Below are 19,462 nucleotides of genomic sequence, written 5' to 3'. Positions count from 1 at the left end.
TGTTTTAATATAGGTAATGTTTTTGAGTCATCCCTATTTATTTGCAGCATGACTAACAAGCCTGTTAATTCATGAATTACAATTAATATCTTCATATCTTGACACCCAGACCCACAGATCTGATAGTATAAGGTGACATCCTTGATAAATAGTTCTTTCATAATAAAGATCCAGCAGCAATTTGTTCTTTCTCAATATAGGACAGGAAAACTGTAATCACTACAAACCAGAGAGTTTGAGTCCACCAGTCTTTGAAGGAGTACATTCCGTCTTTTAGATATTGAGATAAATTTTTGTTCTGAATAATCTGTCAGAATTTACACTTCTTATTAATTTCTCATACCAAGTCAAGCAACACCGCAGCAAGCCTCATATGGAACACTTTGTAACATAAGCAAAATAGGATAGCACTGAACTGCCTATAATTAAATATGCCAATTTCTATGCATTTTATTTTCTTTTTCTCTTACAGTAATTAAAGACTATTTTAGTGTCATAGGAATTTGTATTTTGTGGTGAAGTTGGTATGAATAAAGTAGAAAGATATTAACGTTATATAATATGATGATCTGATTGTAAGCATTAACTTTATGAATGCATGGATTTGAAATTGCATTCTGTGGAGTTTTTTGAAAATATTTATGACTGAAATAGAAGCATGGGAAAATGACTAGACTTTGGTATACATCAAAATCCTTGCTTAAACCTGAACATTCAAATGCAATCCTCATCAATTCTCTAGTTGTAAGTATCTCTAAATTATACTATGTTGTGTTTACCAGTCTCCAGTGACAAGCACTATATGAATATTGTAGCACTGATGACTGTGTTAATAACGTTAAGATATTATTATCTGTCAATATTTTAAAGCAAGTGCCTGTCCTTGTTACTAGAGAACCCAAAGAAAGAACAAATGAGAGTTGGCATATTGTTTGATTACATATAATACACGTCTACTTCAATATCTTAATATAAAAGTTAGATTTAATATAGTTTTATTTACTGTATATTCTGCATATGTGTTATTATTGTGATACTCAAAAATTATAGTATTGACAATTTTGAAAACATGTATACTTCTGTGTTTGTTCAAAGATGCATTTTTGTAACCTTTATTTGACTTGAAGTAGGGATATCGATAATACTAATCTAATGAAGCCATACAGTACATATAAAAACTTATGTTTTCAACTTTATTTGAAGTTGCTGTATTATCACATGGGAAAAGGATCATCAAGGACTTTAACTAATCATTAATGAAGAAAAGAATGTATCGAAGGCAGAAGTTTATTATACTTAAGGCCCCATAGTCTCAGAGGAAAAATAAAATGTCATCTACATAGTTCATGTGTCACTGAAGAAAATAGAAAGATTCATCACAGGTTTGTTAATTTTTTTTTCTTTCTTCCTTTATTCTGTATTTTTTAGTAATCATTTATTTATCTTTAAATAATGCATCTTTCTTTGGGAAATGGAAGAATTGTTACTCATTAAAACGTAAGTGAACAACTCATGCAATTAAACATAAATTATAATATAATGGGCAATGCATTTTCTTGTTAATAGTATGTGAGATAGAATTACTTCACTTGTTACTTGTATAAACACTTTAAAGAGAATATTTTAAGTAGAAGCCATCAGTAAATCATCATGTTTCATATTACTCTATAGTAATGATGTGCATGTAAATTTGTTTTTGTAAATGATAATAGAGTTAACTATCCAAATAGTTATATGTATAGTAATTACAATATGTATAGAAGGAATAATGTATTTAATTCTAGAAAAAATAAGAATGAGATTTCCATCTATATACCAATATTTACATATCAAAAGCTGACATGCTTATAGGAGCCCCATGACATATATATATATGAGTACAAATATAAAATGAGAACTAGACATCTATAATCTCAGAAAGTATCATTGCACCTTTTCATTTATATTTAACAACAGTTGGAAGCTGAGAACAAATGAGAAACCACTGTACTTGGTAGAATTGCTGTTCTATATTGCTTGAACTCATATCTTCTCATTTTCCAAATGTTCTCTCAGTTATCAGTTGGACTCTGGTAAATTTAACAAACAGCTTATAAAACTTCTGGCAAGGCAGTGAAGAAATCTATTAAAAATTTTCTTCAAAATCTATTTTATTATTAAATAATGGTTTGATAAAATATCATCAAAATAATTTCCATTTATTAGTGTATATGGAACAACATTAATAATGTTTGAATGCTATTATGTTTCTGAAGGCAATAAATGTGTTCTTTTGATCAAACAGATGGAATTTGTTGCCACATATCCTTTTTTTCTCTTTTTTTCCTTTTTTTTAATTGGATATTTTATTTACAATTCAGATGTTATCTCCTTACCCCATTTCCCCCGACCCAAAAACCCACTATACCCTCCCTCCTTCTGCTTCTATGAGGATGTGCCCTCACCCACCCACCCTCCCACTCCTACCTCCCTCCCCACAACCTCCCCACAGGGCGTCCAGCCATCAGGGGGCCAAGGATCTCCTCTCCCACTTATGCCTAACAAGTCCATCCTCCCCTACATATACAGCTGGAACCATGGGTCCCTCCCTATGTGCTCCCAGGCTGGTGGTTTAGTCCCTGAGAGCTTTGGTTGGTTGGTAATGTTGCTCTCCCCATGGGATCACATGCCCTTTCAGCTCCTTCAGTCTTTTCTCTCTCCTTCATTGGGAACCCCATGATCAGTTTAATGGTTAGCTATGAACATCCTCCTCTGTATATGTCAGGCTCTGGCAAACCTCTAAGGAGACAGCTATGTCAGGATCCTGTCAGCTATGTCATGTGGCATTCACATCAGAGTCTACCTTTGGTGACTGCACATGGGATGAATACCCGGTGGAACAGTCTCCAGAGTGGAGAGAGGAGGTAGGTGGTTGCACATCCTCATAGAAGCAGGAGGAGGAGCATTGAATAGGGGGTTCCTGGGGTGGGGGGATGGGATAAGGGTATAACATCTGAAATATAAATAAAATATCCAATAAAAAATAAATACATAATCAGATAGTCTTGCTTCTTCAAAACATGTATTATGCAAATATAAGCCTCAAGTAGCTGATATTATAATCCATATTTTAATAGCTACTTTGTAGAAATCATTTGTATTTTTAAAAACTATTGTGCATTTTATTATATGTATCTATATGTGTGTGTGTGCTGTTTTCTTTACAATTTTTAATACTATGTCCTTGAAAGTCAGAGAAAGGAAAGGAAAAACATTTGTATCTATACACTCAAGAAAAATAGACAAATGGTCTACTTAAAGGTCTTTGCACTCTTTACTCTCTTTTAATTATTTTATCTTGCTTTTTAGACAAATAAAGCAGAATAATTTTGAGGTTTTTAATAAAAATTTGTCTGTCTAGGATCAAATATACTATACTACATAATTGAAAATAAGTAAAGATTATTTTGGCCACCACACCATACAGGAATGATAAACATTGTATATAATAAATGTGACAATTATGATGATTTTGATAATTATAAAATGTACACACAGATCTTGACATTATGTTGTACTTCAATAATTTGTATAATATTAGGATCAACTGAAAAGTAAACAAGAAAGATGAGAAACAAGGAACACCAGTGTTATCAAATGTGCCCTCCCTCCAATATCTCTACTTTGCATCTTTTCTCAACTTGTCAATCTCCTTTGCCTTTTCCAGTGCTGATTTAACACGGATTTCTCTAATAGTTCTTTCTGAATGGCATTACTCTCTGTACATTGTTCTATGAATTTTTAAACTTGTCCTCTCAGTGTAGACTTCCATTATTCCTGGGTCAAAAATAGAAATTACATTAATATTATAACTGTCACTCCAATACCTATATTATAGATAATAATAGGAAAAATTAAAACATGTAATCTTGTTGTGACTACTTCATCAAAAATGATTGTTTCAAATAAAACTTCAGGGATACTTTGTATTTTAAATATGTACTTTATTGTTTTAGAACAAATATGGAGTGATTATAGTTTATAAGACAGTGAATATGAAGAGAATAAATCTTAATTCCATAAATAGAATTCATCTAGGACTACTTTGGACAAGCTATAAGAATATACATGATTTTAATGTTTTTGCTTGACCATGTAAGCACATCTAATAAGTGTGGACTGAAACAAAAGGATTTGAATAAGAACATATGTGGACATTATGCTGAAATATTTATGTCTAAATATAGGAGATAAAAGTATTTTCATATCTCTAAATTTTAATAGCTAAAGTTTAAAAATAATCAAGTGGTAATGTGACTTAGAAGATCCATGGCTTATACAGGAATTTAATAGAGACCCTGATTGAACATTTCATTTTTTATTTTGATTTTATAAGAATTGCAGTGGGAATGGATATCACCAGGCTTTGATCCATGTGCATTGTTCACGTCCATAACCAACCCACTCTTCCATTCTGTAATTCTCTCCTTTTCACACACACCAAAGAAGAGCAAGTAAGAGAAGATAGAACTAAGTAAGTGTGACAGGGGTGGCACAGTAGGTCCACACCATGTGCCTGTTTCTATTCTCAATATCTTTTCAGAAGAAAAATTTATTGCCATTGAAAACATGAGCATTATGTATTTGGAGGTTAAGGGTGGACACTTAAAGAAATAAGCTCAGAGGCATGTAATTGTTGTATATTGTATATCCTATAGTACTCATGTGTAAGAAGAATTCCTGTTTTCACATTAGAGGCAATTGCTTTTGGTGTCTGGTAATTCCTTTCTTTCTAATTATTTTCTAAACAAGGCATTCAATGTGCACTAAGGGACTGTGGTATTTAGCCTGCCATTCTTCTTTGCTGGATATTATTCCCCTCTGTTAAAAAGTGGTCCATAACAAATTACTTATGTGTCCCTTTCCAGCTCAATAGTTATTCTCAGTATGTCTATGGCTCCTACAGTCATGTAATCCAATGCTAATTGTGGGAAGGATTTAAAATGGAGCTATAACAATGACATGGAACTTCCATTTTGAACAATAAATATATTTAAGTCTGGATTGGCCACAGTGGCACTGAGAATGACTTTTGTGGTAGCTTTTTTTCGTGAAAAAAATCACACCAACTGTCCTTTCTATTACATTAAGACTTTACCACACACAATGCAAAAGTTAAATAACGATATAATTCAGATCAAAAATTTTAACATTTAACAGAAGTTTTGCGACTCTTCAAAACAAGGACTAAAGTGAAAGGTATTGACAATGTGAATTTCAGGTGTTTATTTGGATGGCTAATTCTATTATCTAAAGTCTATATTGTCAATTGGGAATGAAAGTTAGTTGAATGGGAGACTGTTTGATAGAATGCATTAAAATGAGCACATACTTACTTTATGAATCACCCTAAAAACCACATTTTCTATTTTATATGACATAGAACTATATTTATACGTACACTAAGATGTATAGAAAATTGATGAGATTACCATTACTCGGGGTTAAATAAATAACATTTGATCCATATTTTATTATGACACTGCTCAGTAAGAAAACTGAATAAACTGTCACTAAATATAAAGATTTAGATTTCAGAAATCTCACAGAACAGAACAGAAGGGCAGACACTAGTCATAGAGGATTTAAATTGGACAATTTTACCCAATATCATTGTTTTAAAGTGCACATAGTAACCTCTCATAATGCATGTCATTGTAATGGTTGTTGAGTTTGTTTTCAATTGAGGTTTTGGTACAGAAGTAGTGTTATATTTGCAAATATATTGTTAATTGATGTATATATGTAAAACATACAAATACTCATTAACATAAAAATTTAAAATACAATTGTATTTTTTAAACACAAACACTCCTTATTAGGTTGTAGGTTCTCACCTTGGCATTTAATCTTCTCAATTTTTGACAAAATCAATATTGAATTTAAGTGTGTAAAGTTAAACAATGTAAAAGTATTACTTGTAACAGTTCTTGGTTGAGAAGATGATTCTGTGACTAAAGGCAGCTGCTCCCAACCTGAAGAACTGGACTAGATCACTGGAGCCATATGATAGAAAAAGAAAACAAACAAGATATCCTTTCACCTTCAACAGCACAACATAGAATGTATAGGTACACACAAAAGATGTGATGGGGTGGTAGACCATGAGAGGGAAACCTGGTAGTTGAGCTAAGGCTAGAAGCCCTAGCTACCCTGAAGGGATAGTAGGAGCTTTGTCTGCTCCTGGCACCAGGCCTCTATCACATAGCTGCAACCCGCTACTGGCCATCATAGAGAGGTTTGTGGCTCTCAGTCAAGTAAGGGTAACACCCCAAGTCTCTGACCTATCAGACTAAGCCAATAGGGAGTACCTACTGTCAGACCCAAACCCACCTCAAAACTATGTATAAAGATCCTATCCAGCAGGAATAAAGGTGTGTGAGAATTACTCCACTGTCTGAAAGCTTCTGTCGTAAGAGCTATAACACCACCACCAAAGAAGAGAACTGCTCGCCAGAAACGCCATCAGAAGGTCCCCTGCCCTCCTGTGCTGCCTGGTCAGTCTCCCTCTGGCTCAACCCAGAAGGCTCAGTGCAGAGTGGCCAGTGTGGCTTCTGGGAAGAGCAGCGACAGAAGCAGAGGAGGCAACAGCCTCAGCTGAAGCAGCAGAGGCAATTCTCCCTCCCTGCTTGAGCCCTTTTCTCTTTGCTTGAACCCTCCTATCTATCCTGGCCAGAGATCTCCATGGATAGAATCTGGTACAAAAGGCCAGCAAAAAGGAAATGAATTTTAAAGTATATAGTTATCCTGTGTGAATACTGGGGAAGGGGCTCCTGATGTTCCACATTTATCTGAGGAGCTGATGGGAGCTGATGACTACTACAGTAAGAAAAGGCACTTTTTCTTGAAGTGGAAGCCATTGATAGGATGCCTATGCTTCATGGCATATGCTCAGGAAATTTTGATTCTGTGATATATATATATATATATATATATATATATATATATATATATATATATATATATATGCAAGGGAGATGGGGAAACTGGAAAACTGGAGAGAGGGAGAGAGGGAGAGGGAGAGTTAGAGGGAGAGAGAGAGAAAGAGAGAGAGAGAGAAAGAGAGAGAGAGAGAATGGAGTAGGGATATGACAAAGATGGGTTGTATCAATGTATGCGATTAAAATCTGAAAATATTTCAGCTAGTGAAACTCCCATACTATATTCATGCTACTGAAATACAGTGGTTTTCCTATAGATCAGAATTGTTCCCATTTTTAAAACACTGTATTTCCTATGTTCATGTCCAGAAAGAATAGACTGATTTCCCTTGGCACCAGCAGCATCCTTTGAACTCACATGACAATAATTTTTGCTTCAGTGCCAAACATTTTTCTGAAGTAAGGACTTCATTTCAGTCTGATTAATATGTTTAGAAGTATAACTGCCTTTCGAAAGGCTAATAAATATAGTTTTACTTTGTGTTTACCTTGCTTCTTTGTTTTTGATGTGTTAATAATTTACCTTACTTGTATTCATCACAGTATCAAAGAACCACATACCCCACTAAAATACAAATGTCTTTCAGAAATCACTTGAACTAATCAGTTTTTCACTATGCATTTTTTCTCATTCTCTGTGTTGAGCAGAGACATGAAAATGAAACATTTGGCAAGACAGAACTTTTGATTATAAAATTTGGATTTTAATTTTTGATTATAAAATTTGCTGTCAGAGTATATGGTAGTCTGTGGAAGGATATGCCCCAAGAAAGAGAAGCATGGGAGATAGAATGAGTTAAATAAAATAAGAAGTGGACCAGGATGAATTGAATATAAAAATTGTACAAACTAAACTGAAAGTGACCAATAGTAAACTGATATTTATTTCATTTTTAAAAAAACACTCAGGATGTAGGCTAAGGCAGACACTCCCATCAAAGTCATGGGATCAGTTGGTGAACAGAAATGAATAACTATGGAAGTGGGAAGGAACACAGCATATATCTAGCAAGATAAAAAGGATAGACAATTTAAAACTTCAAAAAAGAAGTAAACAAATTTTCTTACATCTATTATTCAGTTGAAATTTAAAGCACAAATTGTCTTTTGAAATTTAATGTGTGTTCAGAAAAATGTTTAATATTTGAGAATTAAAAGTTTGCTCTATTTGAACAAATAAACTACAATGAGTTTATATTACTTATAATTCAAAAGAAAAGAAGAAAATATATGAATCAACAATTTTTATACTAAGGTAATTATTATGATGCAACAAGCCCACTTTCCAACTGCATGGTCACAGACCTGATGAGTTAAAAATAAGAAAGACACAAAGATGAACTTATTGTGAAGTGCTGTGGATCTTGGAAGAGTTGGCAGAGTGAGTAAATCTGACATAACAGCATTACAATGTATTCTCATAAGAATCATAAAAGATTTATCTACTATTGAGAATTGTGAAGAAAAATTAGCATGAAAGACAAGGATATTAAGTGAAAAGTCAATCGTATATAAAATAGATACAATTAAATAGCAATTTAAAAAGTAAAGTGATATTAAGAAACAATAGGGAAGATGCCCAGTTTCAATGTTAGATACTGGACTTTTTTTCTTAACAGAACTTCATTACACATACAGTTGGGAAAATAAAACATTCAACTGAATTTTAGAAATTTTACGGGGAAAAAGTAAAGAAATTTTTTAATGTTGTGAAGCTCATCTTTACTTAGCTAAGAAAAAAATTTTTTGGTAATAATTTTTCTAAAGGCAAACTTGACATCTTTGTTTCTGAGACTATATATCAAGGGGTTAAGCATGGGTATAATCAATGTATAGAATACAGAGGTTGCTTTGTCAATATCCATTGAATGACCTGTACCAGGACGCAAATAAATGAAAATCAGGGTGCCATGATAAATGGTGATTACTGTCAGATGAGACGCACAAGTAGAGAACCCTTTCTTTCTTCCCTCTGCTGAACCTATTTTAAGAATGGCTGCTATAATATACATGTAGGAGAGGAGAACAGTAAGAAGACAGAAAGCTTCTTCCAAACTTGCAAACACTACTAATATAATGTCATGTGTGTAGGTATCAGAGCAGGACAGAGAGAAGAGTGGAGAGACATCACAAAAGAAATGGTTAATTTCTTTGGAACAGAATGACAACTGGAAAGTATTAGTAGTGTGGATTATTGAACTCATAGTTCCACCCAAGAATGCTCCAAATGCTAGCTGGGTACAGACTCTCTTGGACATAATTACAGTGTAAAGCAGAGGGTTACAAATTGCAATGTACCTGTCATAAGCCATGACAGCCAAAAGGAAAGATTCTGTGTCAACCAGAGAGCAGAAAAAATACAACTGTGTAGCACAGCCATTGTAAGAAATCACCTTCTTGTCAGAAATTAGATCCACAAGTAATTTGGGAGCAATGACAGAAGAATAGCATGCATCTATGAAGGACAGAACACAGAGGAAAAAGTACATGGGAATGTGTAAATTAGAACTGACTGTGATCAATAAGATCATCCCAATATTATCCATCAGAGTAATGGAGTAGATGGAGAAAAACACAGCAAATAGAAGACTCTGAAGTTCTGGATGATCACTGAATCCCAGGAGAAAGAATTCAGTCTTCACAGTGCTGTTCTCCAGACTCATTATTTGTAGAAATTTTGTTTTCTGCAGCCCAGGAAGAATAGAATAAACACATAGATAAATTTAAAATTCAAGAGAAAAGGGATTTATAATCTACCTCATTCTCATAGAGTAAGACTAATAGCATATTGAATTAATAAATTTTCAATATTGATGCTAAATTGGAATTTATAATATATCTTCTTAATGTTTTCATGCCTTATATTCACCATCACAATGTAGTGCTCTTTGAATATGGATGACACTTTACTTGTAATTTCATTTTCTCTTTATCAACATTGTCAAAGCGTTACTCGGTATGTAGTTTTACATCTGTGATCAAATTTGTCAGTTTCCTGTATTTTCTCTCATCAATTGTTATAGTAGATAAAAGTATCTCAGTTCCAGAAGAATTTGTGTCAACAACGGAGTAGAAGGACTGTTTTTCATTTTGGTGGTTTCCAGGTGAGCAACAAAGGATGTCCACAGAATTATTCTACTATCATTGATAATACAATATAAAAATACAACAAAAAGACTGGTCATCATTATTCCATGAGCATCAGTTCTGTTCATCAGAAGCTAAGGAATGTTCAGGAGGACAAACATCTAACATGTGTGAGGTTCATCTATAATTTGAGAATGACTGAAGGGGATCAATAAAACATTTTCTAATTATTCAGACACAGTAAATGTCACACTTCTTTCACTAATTTTCTTTGTATTCTATTATCTCTCCTGCAGGTTTATTACATGATATATATATCATTAAGTTAAAATAAGTAGAAATCAATGTGTTTTACAAATCACATTTACACCCATTGTTAATATAAATCTGTTCTTTTTGTTCCTTCATTTGTTTATTTGTGTTGTTGTTTTGAGGCTGCTTCTCATTGTATAGACTTGGTTGGCCTGGCACTCACCTCTAACTCACAGAATTCCATCTGCAGCAGCCTCCCAAGTACTAGGTTAAATAAAGGTGTGTTCCATTATTCTTGGCTCCATTTAATTTTTTAGTTAATACCTTATTATGATGTGTTTATATTTAGATGTTACCACAAGGTCTAATAATATGTATTGATGTCTTAAAAATAACACACTTTAAGTGTACTGGGATTTATTGCTAGTTTTTTGTTAGACTCACCAAGAGGATGAAGAACGTACTTGCCTATAGTCATGTTCAAAGTCAATCCCCAGCTTTCTAGACGGTGATTATGAGAACTAAACCACTGCAGTCCCACCCAGTGCCAATATCCGAGGATTGTGATAAGAATACTCACCAGACAACTACCTTTCTTTCATTCACCTCCTTCTTCCCTGTTGTGAGCCACAGTTTATTTTTGAACAGAAAACATGTATAACACTTAAACAAAAAATGTAAATCCATTATAGCAATACTCATTTTCCATTTTTTTGATGTACCTTCTGTGTTCTTCAAGGAAAGTACACTTCCCTTAAAAAGGCTGGGTTCCTAGGAAAAGCAGGACATTATATGGTTTGTCATTTGGACTTTAATCTTACCTGAGCTTCTTAGGAACCAAAGCACTATTGTCCAAATTCCCATGAGAAAATAAATGAGCAATTAAACAGTTGCACAAAGGAATTCATTAAACATAAAATGGAATGATGAATCAAATGTTTGTCTTATTACAAATGCCTCAAAGATACTCACTTTGACTTTCTAGATTGTAGACTATGTAAAACTTAATTGTATTTGTTATCCCTGATTTAAGAAACCATAACAGGTTTTCAAATGGCACTCAGAACATTATGTGCAGAAAGTGTAGTAGAATGAATTGGAATATAGATTAATATAATAATTGCAATAAATACAATGTGTATAGTTCCATTTTTATAATTATACTTTGAAGATAAAACTGTTGAAGAAAAACAAATTGTGAATGTAATATAATTATATCTGTACTGAACTGAAATTCTAACTACCTAAGCCAACACTATTTTCTAAAGTTTTCTTTCAGTAAAAACCTATATACTTTGTGAATATTTTGTTTTAGTTCCTTTTTTGGTTAGAAAATAAAGAAGAGAATAATTTTATTGGGAAAGTAGGAAATTTATTGTATGGAACCATTCCAGATAGAAAACAGCATCAGGTCATAAGAAAATGTAGTGATAGAGAAAGTAAAACACTATGGTTGATGTTGTATATATTATGGTACTTTGGTTTATCAATTGTCCATCTAATCACATCTAATAATTGTGAAATAAACCAAAGTAACATTTAACAAAAGCAATACAGGTGCTCAAGTTCAAGTATATGTTTTTAAAAATGGATGAAACCTTCTTCTTGGACTTTGTATGGTCTGTGAGTTATATCTGGGGTATTCCAATTTTTTGGCTAATATCCACTTACCAATGAGTGCATACCAAGTGAATTTTTTTGTGACTGGGTTACCTCACTCAGCATGATATTTTCTAGTTCCATCTGATTGCCTGAAAATTTTATGAAGTCATTGCTGAGTCATACTCCATTGTGTAAATGTGCCACATTTTCTGTATCCTTTCCTCTGTTGAGGGACATCTGGGTTCATTTCCAGCTTCTGATTATTATAAATAAGTCTGTTATGAATATAGTTGAGCATGTGTCCTTGTTATATGTTAGAGCATCTTCTGGGTATCTGCCCAGTAGTGGTATAGCTGAGTCCTCAGGTAGAACTATTTCCAGTTTTCTGAGGAACTGCCATACAGATGCAGATGCTCACAGCCAACCGTTAGACTGAACATGGGGATCACAATAGAGGACTAAAAAGAAGAACTGAAGAAGTTAAAGGGGTTTGTAACCCCATAAGAAGAAAAATAAATAAAAACCAACCAGACCACTCCTCCCCCAGAGCTCCCAGGGACTAAACCACCAACCAAAGAGTACACATGGAGGAACTCTTGACTCCAGCTGCATATGTAGCAGTAGTTTACCTTATCTGTAATCAATGGGAGGGAATTCCCTTCGTCCTATGGTGGCTTGATGACACAGTGGAGGGGAATGTTAGGCTGCTGAGTTGGGAAGGGTTAGGTGGGTGGAGGTACACCCTCCTAGAAGCAGGAGTGATGAGGGAGGAGATAGGGGTTAACTTGGAAGGAAGATAACATTTGAAATGTAAATAAATAAAATAACTAATAAAAAGGAAAATAACAGACTTCAAAAAGTTGGCAAAAACCTAACAAAGTAAAATATAATAAAACAAAAACCTTCATATCAAAACTGAAAAATAATATATAGCAACTAGAACCCTAGAGCTCCCAGAGACTAAGCTACTAAGCAAAGGGTACCCATGGAGTTACCCATGGCTCCAGCCACATATGTAGCAGAGAGTGGCCTTGTCGGACATCAATTTGTGGACAGGCCTTGGTCCAGTGAAGGCTTAATGTTACAGTGTAGGGAAATGTGAGGTGGGAGTAAGTAGGTGGGTGAGTAAATAAAATGTCCAATACAAAAAGCAAAAAAATCTGAACAATAAAGTCAAGAGTAGAAGTCTCAAGAAAGGGAACAAACATCCAATATATATTCAGGTTTCCAGTATATATAGTATATATGCTTGTAGGGCACTGAGCTGAGAGACAACCAGGTGTCTGGTTGAACGAGCTTCGAACCCCGGAGACCATTTGAGGGACGGTAGACCGTTCAGCTCTGTTCCTGGCCCCTGGCTCTCTCAGCTTACGCCCTTTACCGCTTTACAGCCCCTCCCTCAGAGAGGTTGAGAGGTCTACGACCATTGGGTCACATAGGAATGGTGCCCCAGGCTCTCCTCACATGCTTTTGAGGCATCCCCAAAACCTCAGACTAGCCAATGAGGTTACCTGCTGCTAAAACCTTCACCCACCCCAAACTGTATATATTGAGCTTAATTGAGAAGTAAAACACACACAAGAACCATCCAGGTGTCCGAGAACTTCCTTCCCGCCGCAGCCCTTCTCAGCTACCTGGCTGGCGCTTCCCGGCTTAAGAGCTGTAACACTTCAGAGCCCACTGGGCTCTTCCACTACCTAGCCGGTATTCCCTGGCTAAACAAAGAGCTGTACCGCTTGACAACCCGCTGGCTCTCCCTGGAGCCTGCCTGGAATGCCCGGCTGCCTTTCTGTCAGCTAGTTGGCTCCTTATCAGCCTGGCCCGAGCCTGGACCAGTTCAGCACGGAGTAGCAGGGGCAACACCTGGAGAAGATTGGCCAGCAAGGACGGATGCCAGAAGCAGTGGTAGGGGCAGGCAATCTCCCCTCCCCGCTCATGCCCTGCCACCAGCCGGGAGACTGCCGCGGGACATCCTGCAGGACCAGGATCCTACATATGCTGGCAACCTAATGGAGACCTATGAGGCCTTGTGAATTCTGCTTCAGTCTCTTGTGAATTTACATGCACTATAATCACTTGTTTAATAGGGTTTTGTTGTTTTGCTGTCCTTCATAGCCTCTTTTCCCTCTACCTGTTCTGCCTCCTCTTCCAAGGGATTCTCTGAGCTCTAAGGTCAAGGAATTAAATGGAGACATCTCTTTAAGTTTTATGTGATCTCTCTCTTACTAATGTCTTACTGAGGGTCTGTAAAATAAACTATTAATGTCATGTACTTGTTTTCTTGGAGGCTTACTGCTTGTTTGCTAACCTAGGCCTAGTGCCCAAAATTTCTTTTATTTAATTGGATATTTTATTTATTTACATTTCAAATGTTATCATCTTTCCCAGTTTCCCCTCTGCAAACCCCCTATCCATTCCCCCCTTACCCTGCTTCTATGAGGGTGCTCCCTCACCCACCTACTCACATCCCCCTCATGACCCTATCACTGGGGCATCAAACCTTCACAGGACCAAGAGCGCACCCCCCCCCCCCCCCCGGCACTGATGCCAGACTAGGACCCTTCAGCTCCTTCAGTCCTTCCCATAACTCCTGCACTGGTGTCCCTGTGCTCAGTCTGATGTTTGACTGTGAGCATCCACAGTTGTATTGGTCAGGATTTTGCAGAGCCTCTCAGGAGACAGCTGTAGCAGTCTCCTGCTTGAAAGTACTCCCTGGCATCCAGAATAGTGTCTGGGTTTGGTGTCTGCATGTGGAATGGATCTCTAGGTGGAGCAGACTCTGGTTGACCTTTCCTTCAGTCTCTGCTCCACTCTTTGTCCCTGTATTTCCTTTAGACAGAAAAAATCTGGGTTAAAATGTTGGAGAGGGGTAGATGGTCCCCTCCTTCAACCAGGGCCATGCCTAACCTCTGGATATGGTCTTGACATGTTCTCCCTCCTCTTTGTGGGCTATTTCAGCTAAGGCCATAGCTGTGGGGTCCTAGGAGGCTCTTGCTTTCCTGGCATATGGGACTTTCTGGTTGATATCCCCAGTTCCCCATCCCCCATTGCTACATACCTCTGTTCAATTTTCAGACCCTCTGTACTTTACCTCCATCTCTTCCCATACCTGATTCTTCCCCTCATTTTCCTTCCCCTCTTCTCTTCCTCCAATATTCCTTCCACCCTCTACTTCCCTTGATTATTTTGTTCCCCCCTTTGAGTAGGACTGAAGCATTCACTATTTGGTTTTCCTTCCTCTTATGCTTCATGTAGTCTATGAATTGTATCATGGGTATTCCATGCTCCTTATCTAATATCCACTAATCCATTTAGGGTTAGTCCTGAAAAATTTCTAGCATCTATACAACATAATGTAGGTCTAGAATAATTTCATCCTATGAAAGTTACTACTAATAAGCTCACCATTTTTAGTTCTTTCTGAACTCTGACTGGCTGGTTCAACCCATCTGTTGTGGATCAAACTCATCTCTGAGCTGACTGATTCATTCTTCTCACTGAATTGCTCTGCTTAGCCTCACACTAATGCTGGCAATTTGTTCTAATCTCCTGGATCCTTTTTATTATCTAACTCCTTCTCTTCACTTGTGTGTAGCTAGTTCTCTCTGCAAACTGTGTCTATAAAACTGTTCTTATAAAACCTGTCTCTGAACTCAATGAACAAAACTGCCGCAAACTCGACTGCCTTTCACTGCCTCTCATTTCTCCATTCTACTGAACTGACTGAATAGAACTCAGAGATATGTATGCCTCTGTCTCCTGAGTGTTGGGATTAAAGTCATGTACCACCATTCCAGGCCTTAAACTTTTTTTTCTGGCAAAGAACTTTGAACTCAGAGATCTGCATGCCTCTATTTCTTAGGATTAAAGGTGTGTGTGTATTTCAGCTGGATCACACAGACCTTGAAGATCTTTGGATGTGATCCCTTTCCAGAGTAGCCATGTTGCTGGATTAAACTTCATCTACAGGGGTCTTTTTATTTGAACCCATTTGTTGTAGAAGGAAGCTTCTTCTATAATGACCAAATAAGGCACTAATCTATGAGTATAGGAGACTACCTTTAGGAGATATTTTAATCCCTGCTTTCTACTGCACTTGCTTTCAATACTGTCTTTCAAATGCCATTTAATTATAGGGGTTTCTGCCAACATTTTTTCCTTCAAACCCATCACCTCTCCCCTTCCTACCTGATCCTCCTATTTTCATGTTCCCCTTCCTCTACTCTATTTCATTTATAAAATCCACACTCAGGGACATCCACATATCCACATTAGTTCCTTCCTCAGTGGCAATCTATCATCTTTGTCTATGGATCATTGTTTTTTTTTTATCATTTATGAGGTAGCTAATATGCAGTTATAAGTGAATATATTCATATTTATCTTTCTGGGTCTGGGTCACCTAATCCAGGATGATTTTTTTCTGGTTCCAGTCATTTGCAGGTAAATTTCATGATGCCACTCTTTTAAACAGCTGAGTAATATTTTATTGTGTAAATGTATCACATTTTCTTTTTCCATTCTTCTGCTTATGAATACCCAGGTTGTTTCTAGTTTCTGGCTCTCACAAACAGAGGAGCAATGAGCATGGTTGATCACACATCTGTGTTGTAAGTAGTTGTGCCCTCCTGCAGCCTTGAGCAGGCTGGAAAGACCTTCTTTACCATAAAAGACCTTGCTACAATAGGACCCAGGTGGAGTCATCCACCCTGGCTGCACATACAACTTCCTACAGGAACTTAGAAGAAATAGACTGCCCACTGAGCTTGTCTTGTGACATAATACAGCTGAAACAAAGGATGGGTTAGGTGAGGCTTTCCATATATATATATATATATATATATATATATATATATATATATATATGCTGAATACTAAACTTTGAGCCTTGATCAGAAAACTTTGTCTTGGCTTCATGTTTTTCTTGCCCCTCCATCTCTTTTTTTGTTTCCAGCCCTCCTTTTAGGTGAACCCAGTTCATCTGTGGCTGCTGGGCGGCTACAGGTAGTGTATGCTATATGTGGTATAACTAGGTCTGGTGTTAGATTGATTTTTATCTTGTTGAGCAAACACAACACTGGTTTTCATAGTGAATGTATAAGTTTGCACTCCCACCAGCAATGGAGGAGTTTTCACCTTGATTCATATACTCAGCAGCATAAGTTAACATGTGTGTTATTGATTTTAGCCAAGTAAGATAGAATCTCAAAGTAGTTTTGATTTTCATTTCTCTGATGGCTACAATGTGGAATGTTCAAGTATTTTTTATCCATATGAGACTGCTCTTTTTGAGAATATTCTGTTTAGATCTCTTCCCCATTTAAAATTACATGAAGTCCCACTTATTAATTGATGTTTTTGCCTGGGATGTAGGTGTTCTGTACAGAAAGTTGTCTTCTGTACAGAACTAAAAAATGCTCAAGGCTAGTTTCTAGTTTTTATTCTACCAGGTTCAGTGTATCTGATTTTAAGTTGAGATCTTTGACACAAATAGACTTGAATATGGTGTAAGATTATAAGCATGCATTTGGATTTATCTATGTGTAGAAATAAAATTTAAGCAGAATCATTAATTATAGATGCTGTCTTTTAACAATTATGTATTTCTTGCTTTATTATAAAAGATCACGTGTTCCTGTGTGTTTAAATTTATGTCTGGAATTTCAATTAGATTCCACTGATGTATGTACCTGTTACTATGTCAATATTATACAGCTTTTATTACTATAGCTCTATGTTGGGGTTCAAGAGTCACAAACAAACCACACAAACACCAATCTCAGACAGAAATGTTTTTTTTTTTTTTAATACAAACACTATGACTGATAGACCAGAGCTGTTGCTCAGTATTTAGGGGCTGAGGGTATGGCACTGAACATCTTTCTCTTTAAGCTTATAAAGGCTAAGACTGCAAAAACCACAATGAGCTCAGAAACAGGAACAAGAAATTGACTATGACTCAAGCCACTTTAGACCTAACAATTCATTTTGATCTTTAATTTGATGAGTCCTGTATAAAGCATTCTGGTATTTCTTAAGATTAACAACCCTCATACATACATAACATGGGATATGTCATCAGCCTGACCTTGCTCTGAATCAAGTTATTTGTGTGTGTGTGTGTGTGTGTGTGTGCGAGTGCGTGTGTGTGTGTGTATGTGTGTGTGCGTATGAATGATTGGCAGGCATACTACAGCAATAATATGAAATATATGGCAAACATGGAACAAAATGATTTCAGTATTGCTTGGTGGTGTTGGGGGCCAGATCTCAACAGTCTGTATACTAATTTGAAATTAGGGTTGAAGATTTTAGCAACCAGACATCTCCATTGCCTTCATCAGGGATATCAGGGTACATCATCTGTAGCTGCCAAGCTCTAGCACTTTTCCACCAACCACAGAAGTCACATATTCTCTTTATATACATGTATTACATCCCTTTATCAAAAGCCAGTGCCTCCCTTCTAGACTGTCTTTTCCCACTTTCACCCTGAGGCAGCCTCTGTCTATTCCATCCCCAGTAAATCTCTCATGTGAGATCTGCCATGTGGTGATTTTGTTACATTCACCACTTAGATATTAACAAGTGATACCTCCAGCAGTTCTTTGGTTAGAATTTTTTAGACATACTGTTTTTGTTTGGTTAGTTGCTTGGTTTTTGTTTGTTTTTGTTTTCCAAGTGAAGTTAAAAGTTGATCTTTCAATATCTGTGAAGAAATGTGTTGAGTTTGTGGGATTGAATTGATTCTATAAATTGCCATTTGGTAAGTAAAATTACACAAACATGGATTAGCTGAATAACTTAATTATGAACAATCCAGGATTCAATGAAAGAAAAGATAGTTTGAAGCACCTGAAAAGCAAGCCGTGAGCATTGAGTTTGGGATACTATGGTAGTCCTAAGATAGGAATTTGTCACAATAAGGTCAATATCAGTGGCAGAAAGATATCAGAATGAGTAGCTATTCAACTACAGCTTCAGGAATTACAAATTCAATTAAGTTAAATTCAAAATACACTTGGAGATACGGAGATATCTGTGGAAAGAGCACTTCTGAGAACCCACATAGTGGCTAACAACCACCTGTTACTACTTAACCAGATTATAAGACACCCTTTTCTGGTTCTTTTGTTACTGTACATGTATGTAATGCATAGACAAAAATCGAGGCAAATCATATAAAAGCATAAAACAAATACAGGTAATTAATAATAAAAAGAAAATTATTCCAATACAAGTAAATTGAGAGAAATTATAACAATTAACAGTAAACATTGTGTTATAAATTTTAAAACAAAATTTTAAAATTTTAGAATGTTCATTTTCCCAAAAAGTTAAACATAATTGAGACAATAAATGTCACAATCTCTGATTTACAAAAGTTACATCAAATGAGCTGATTAATTTCCACTGCCTATTTCAAAATCTCAAGAGAATGAGACCAAATTGTCCCAAAGGTTTGTGCATCACCAAGGGTGTAACTATTCATATAATCAGGTAAGTGTCTTGCAGACAAAAAAAAAACCCTACACTTTTTA

At 36.0% G+C, this 19,462-nt stretch overlaps 1 protein-coding gene across 1 annotated transcript; it reads right to left on the bottom strand.

Moving 5' to 3' along the window:
- Positions 1–6,966: 6,966 nt before the first annotated feature.
- LOC117702566 (olfactory receptor 5AP2-like) lies at positions 6,967–11,082 on the bottom strand. The gene is made up of 2 exons (XM_034493656.2): positions 10,900–11,082; positions 6,967–9,664 (listed from the first exon to the last, which is right to left on the bottom strand). Exon 2 carries the CDS (start codon positions 9,641–9,643, stop codon positions 8,711–8,713), a length of 933 nt encoding a protein of 310 aa, XP_034349547.1. The 5' UTR covers positions 9,644–9,664; positions 10,900–11,082; the 3' UTR covers positions 6,967–8,710.
- Between the last annotated feature and the right edge of the window lie 8,380 nt (positions 11,083–19,462).

The sequence above is a fragment of the Arvicanthis niloticus genome, chromosome 2 (assembly GCF_011762505.2).
Source record: "Arvicanthis niloticus isolate mArvNil1 chromosome 2, mArvNil1.pat.X, whole genome shotgun sequence".
Lineage (NCBI taxonomy): Eukaryota > Metazoa > Chordata > Mammalia > Rodentia > Muridae > Arvicanthis > Arvicanthis niloticus.
The sequence above is the reverse complement of the archived record's forward strand: the minus strand, read 5'-3'. Positions and strand labels throughout refer to the sequence as shown.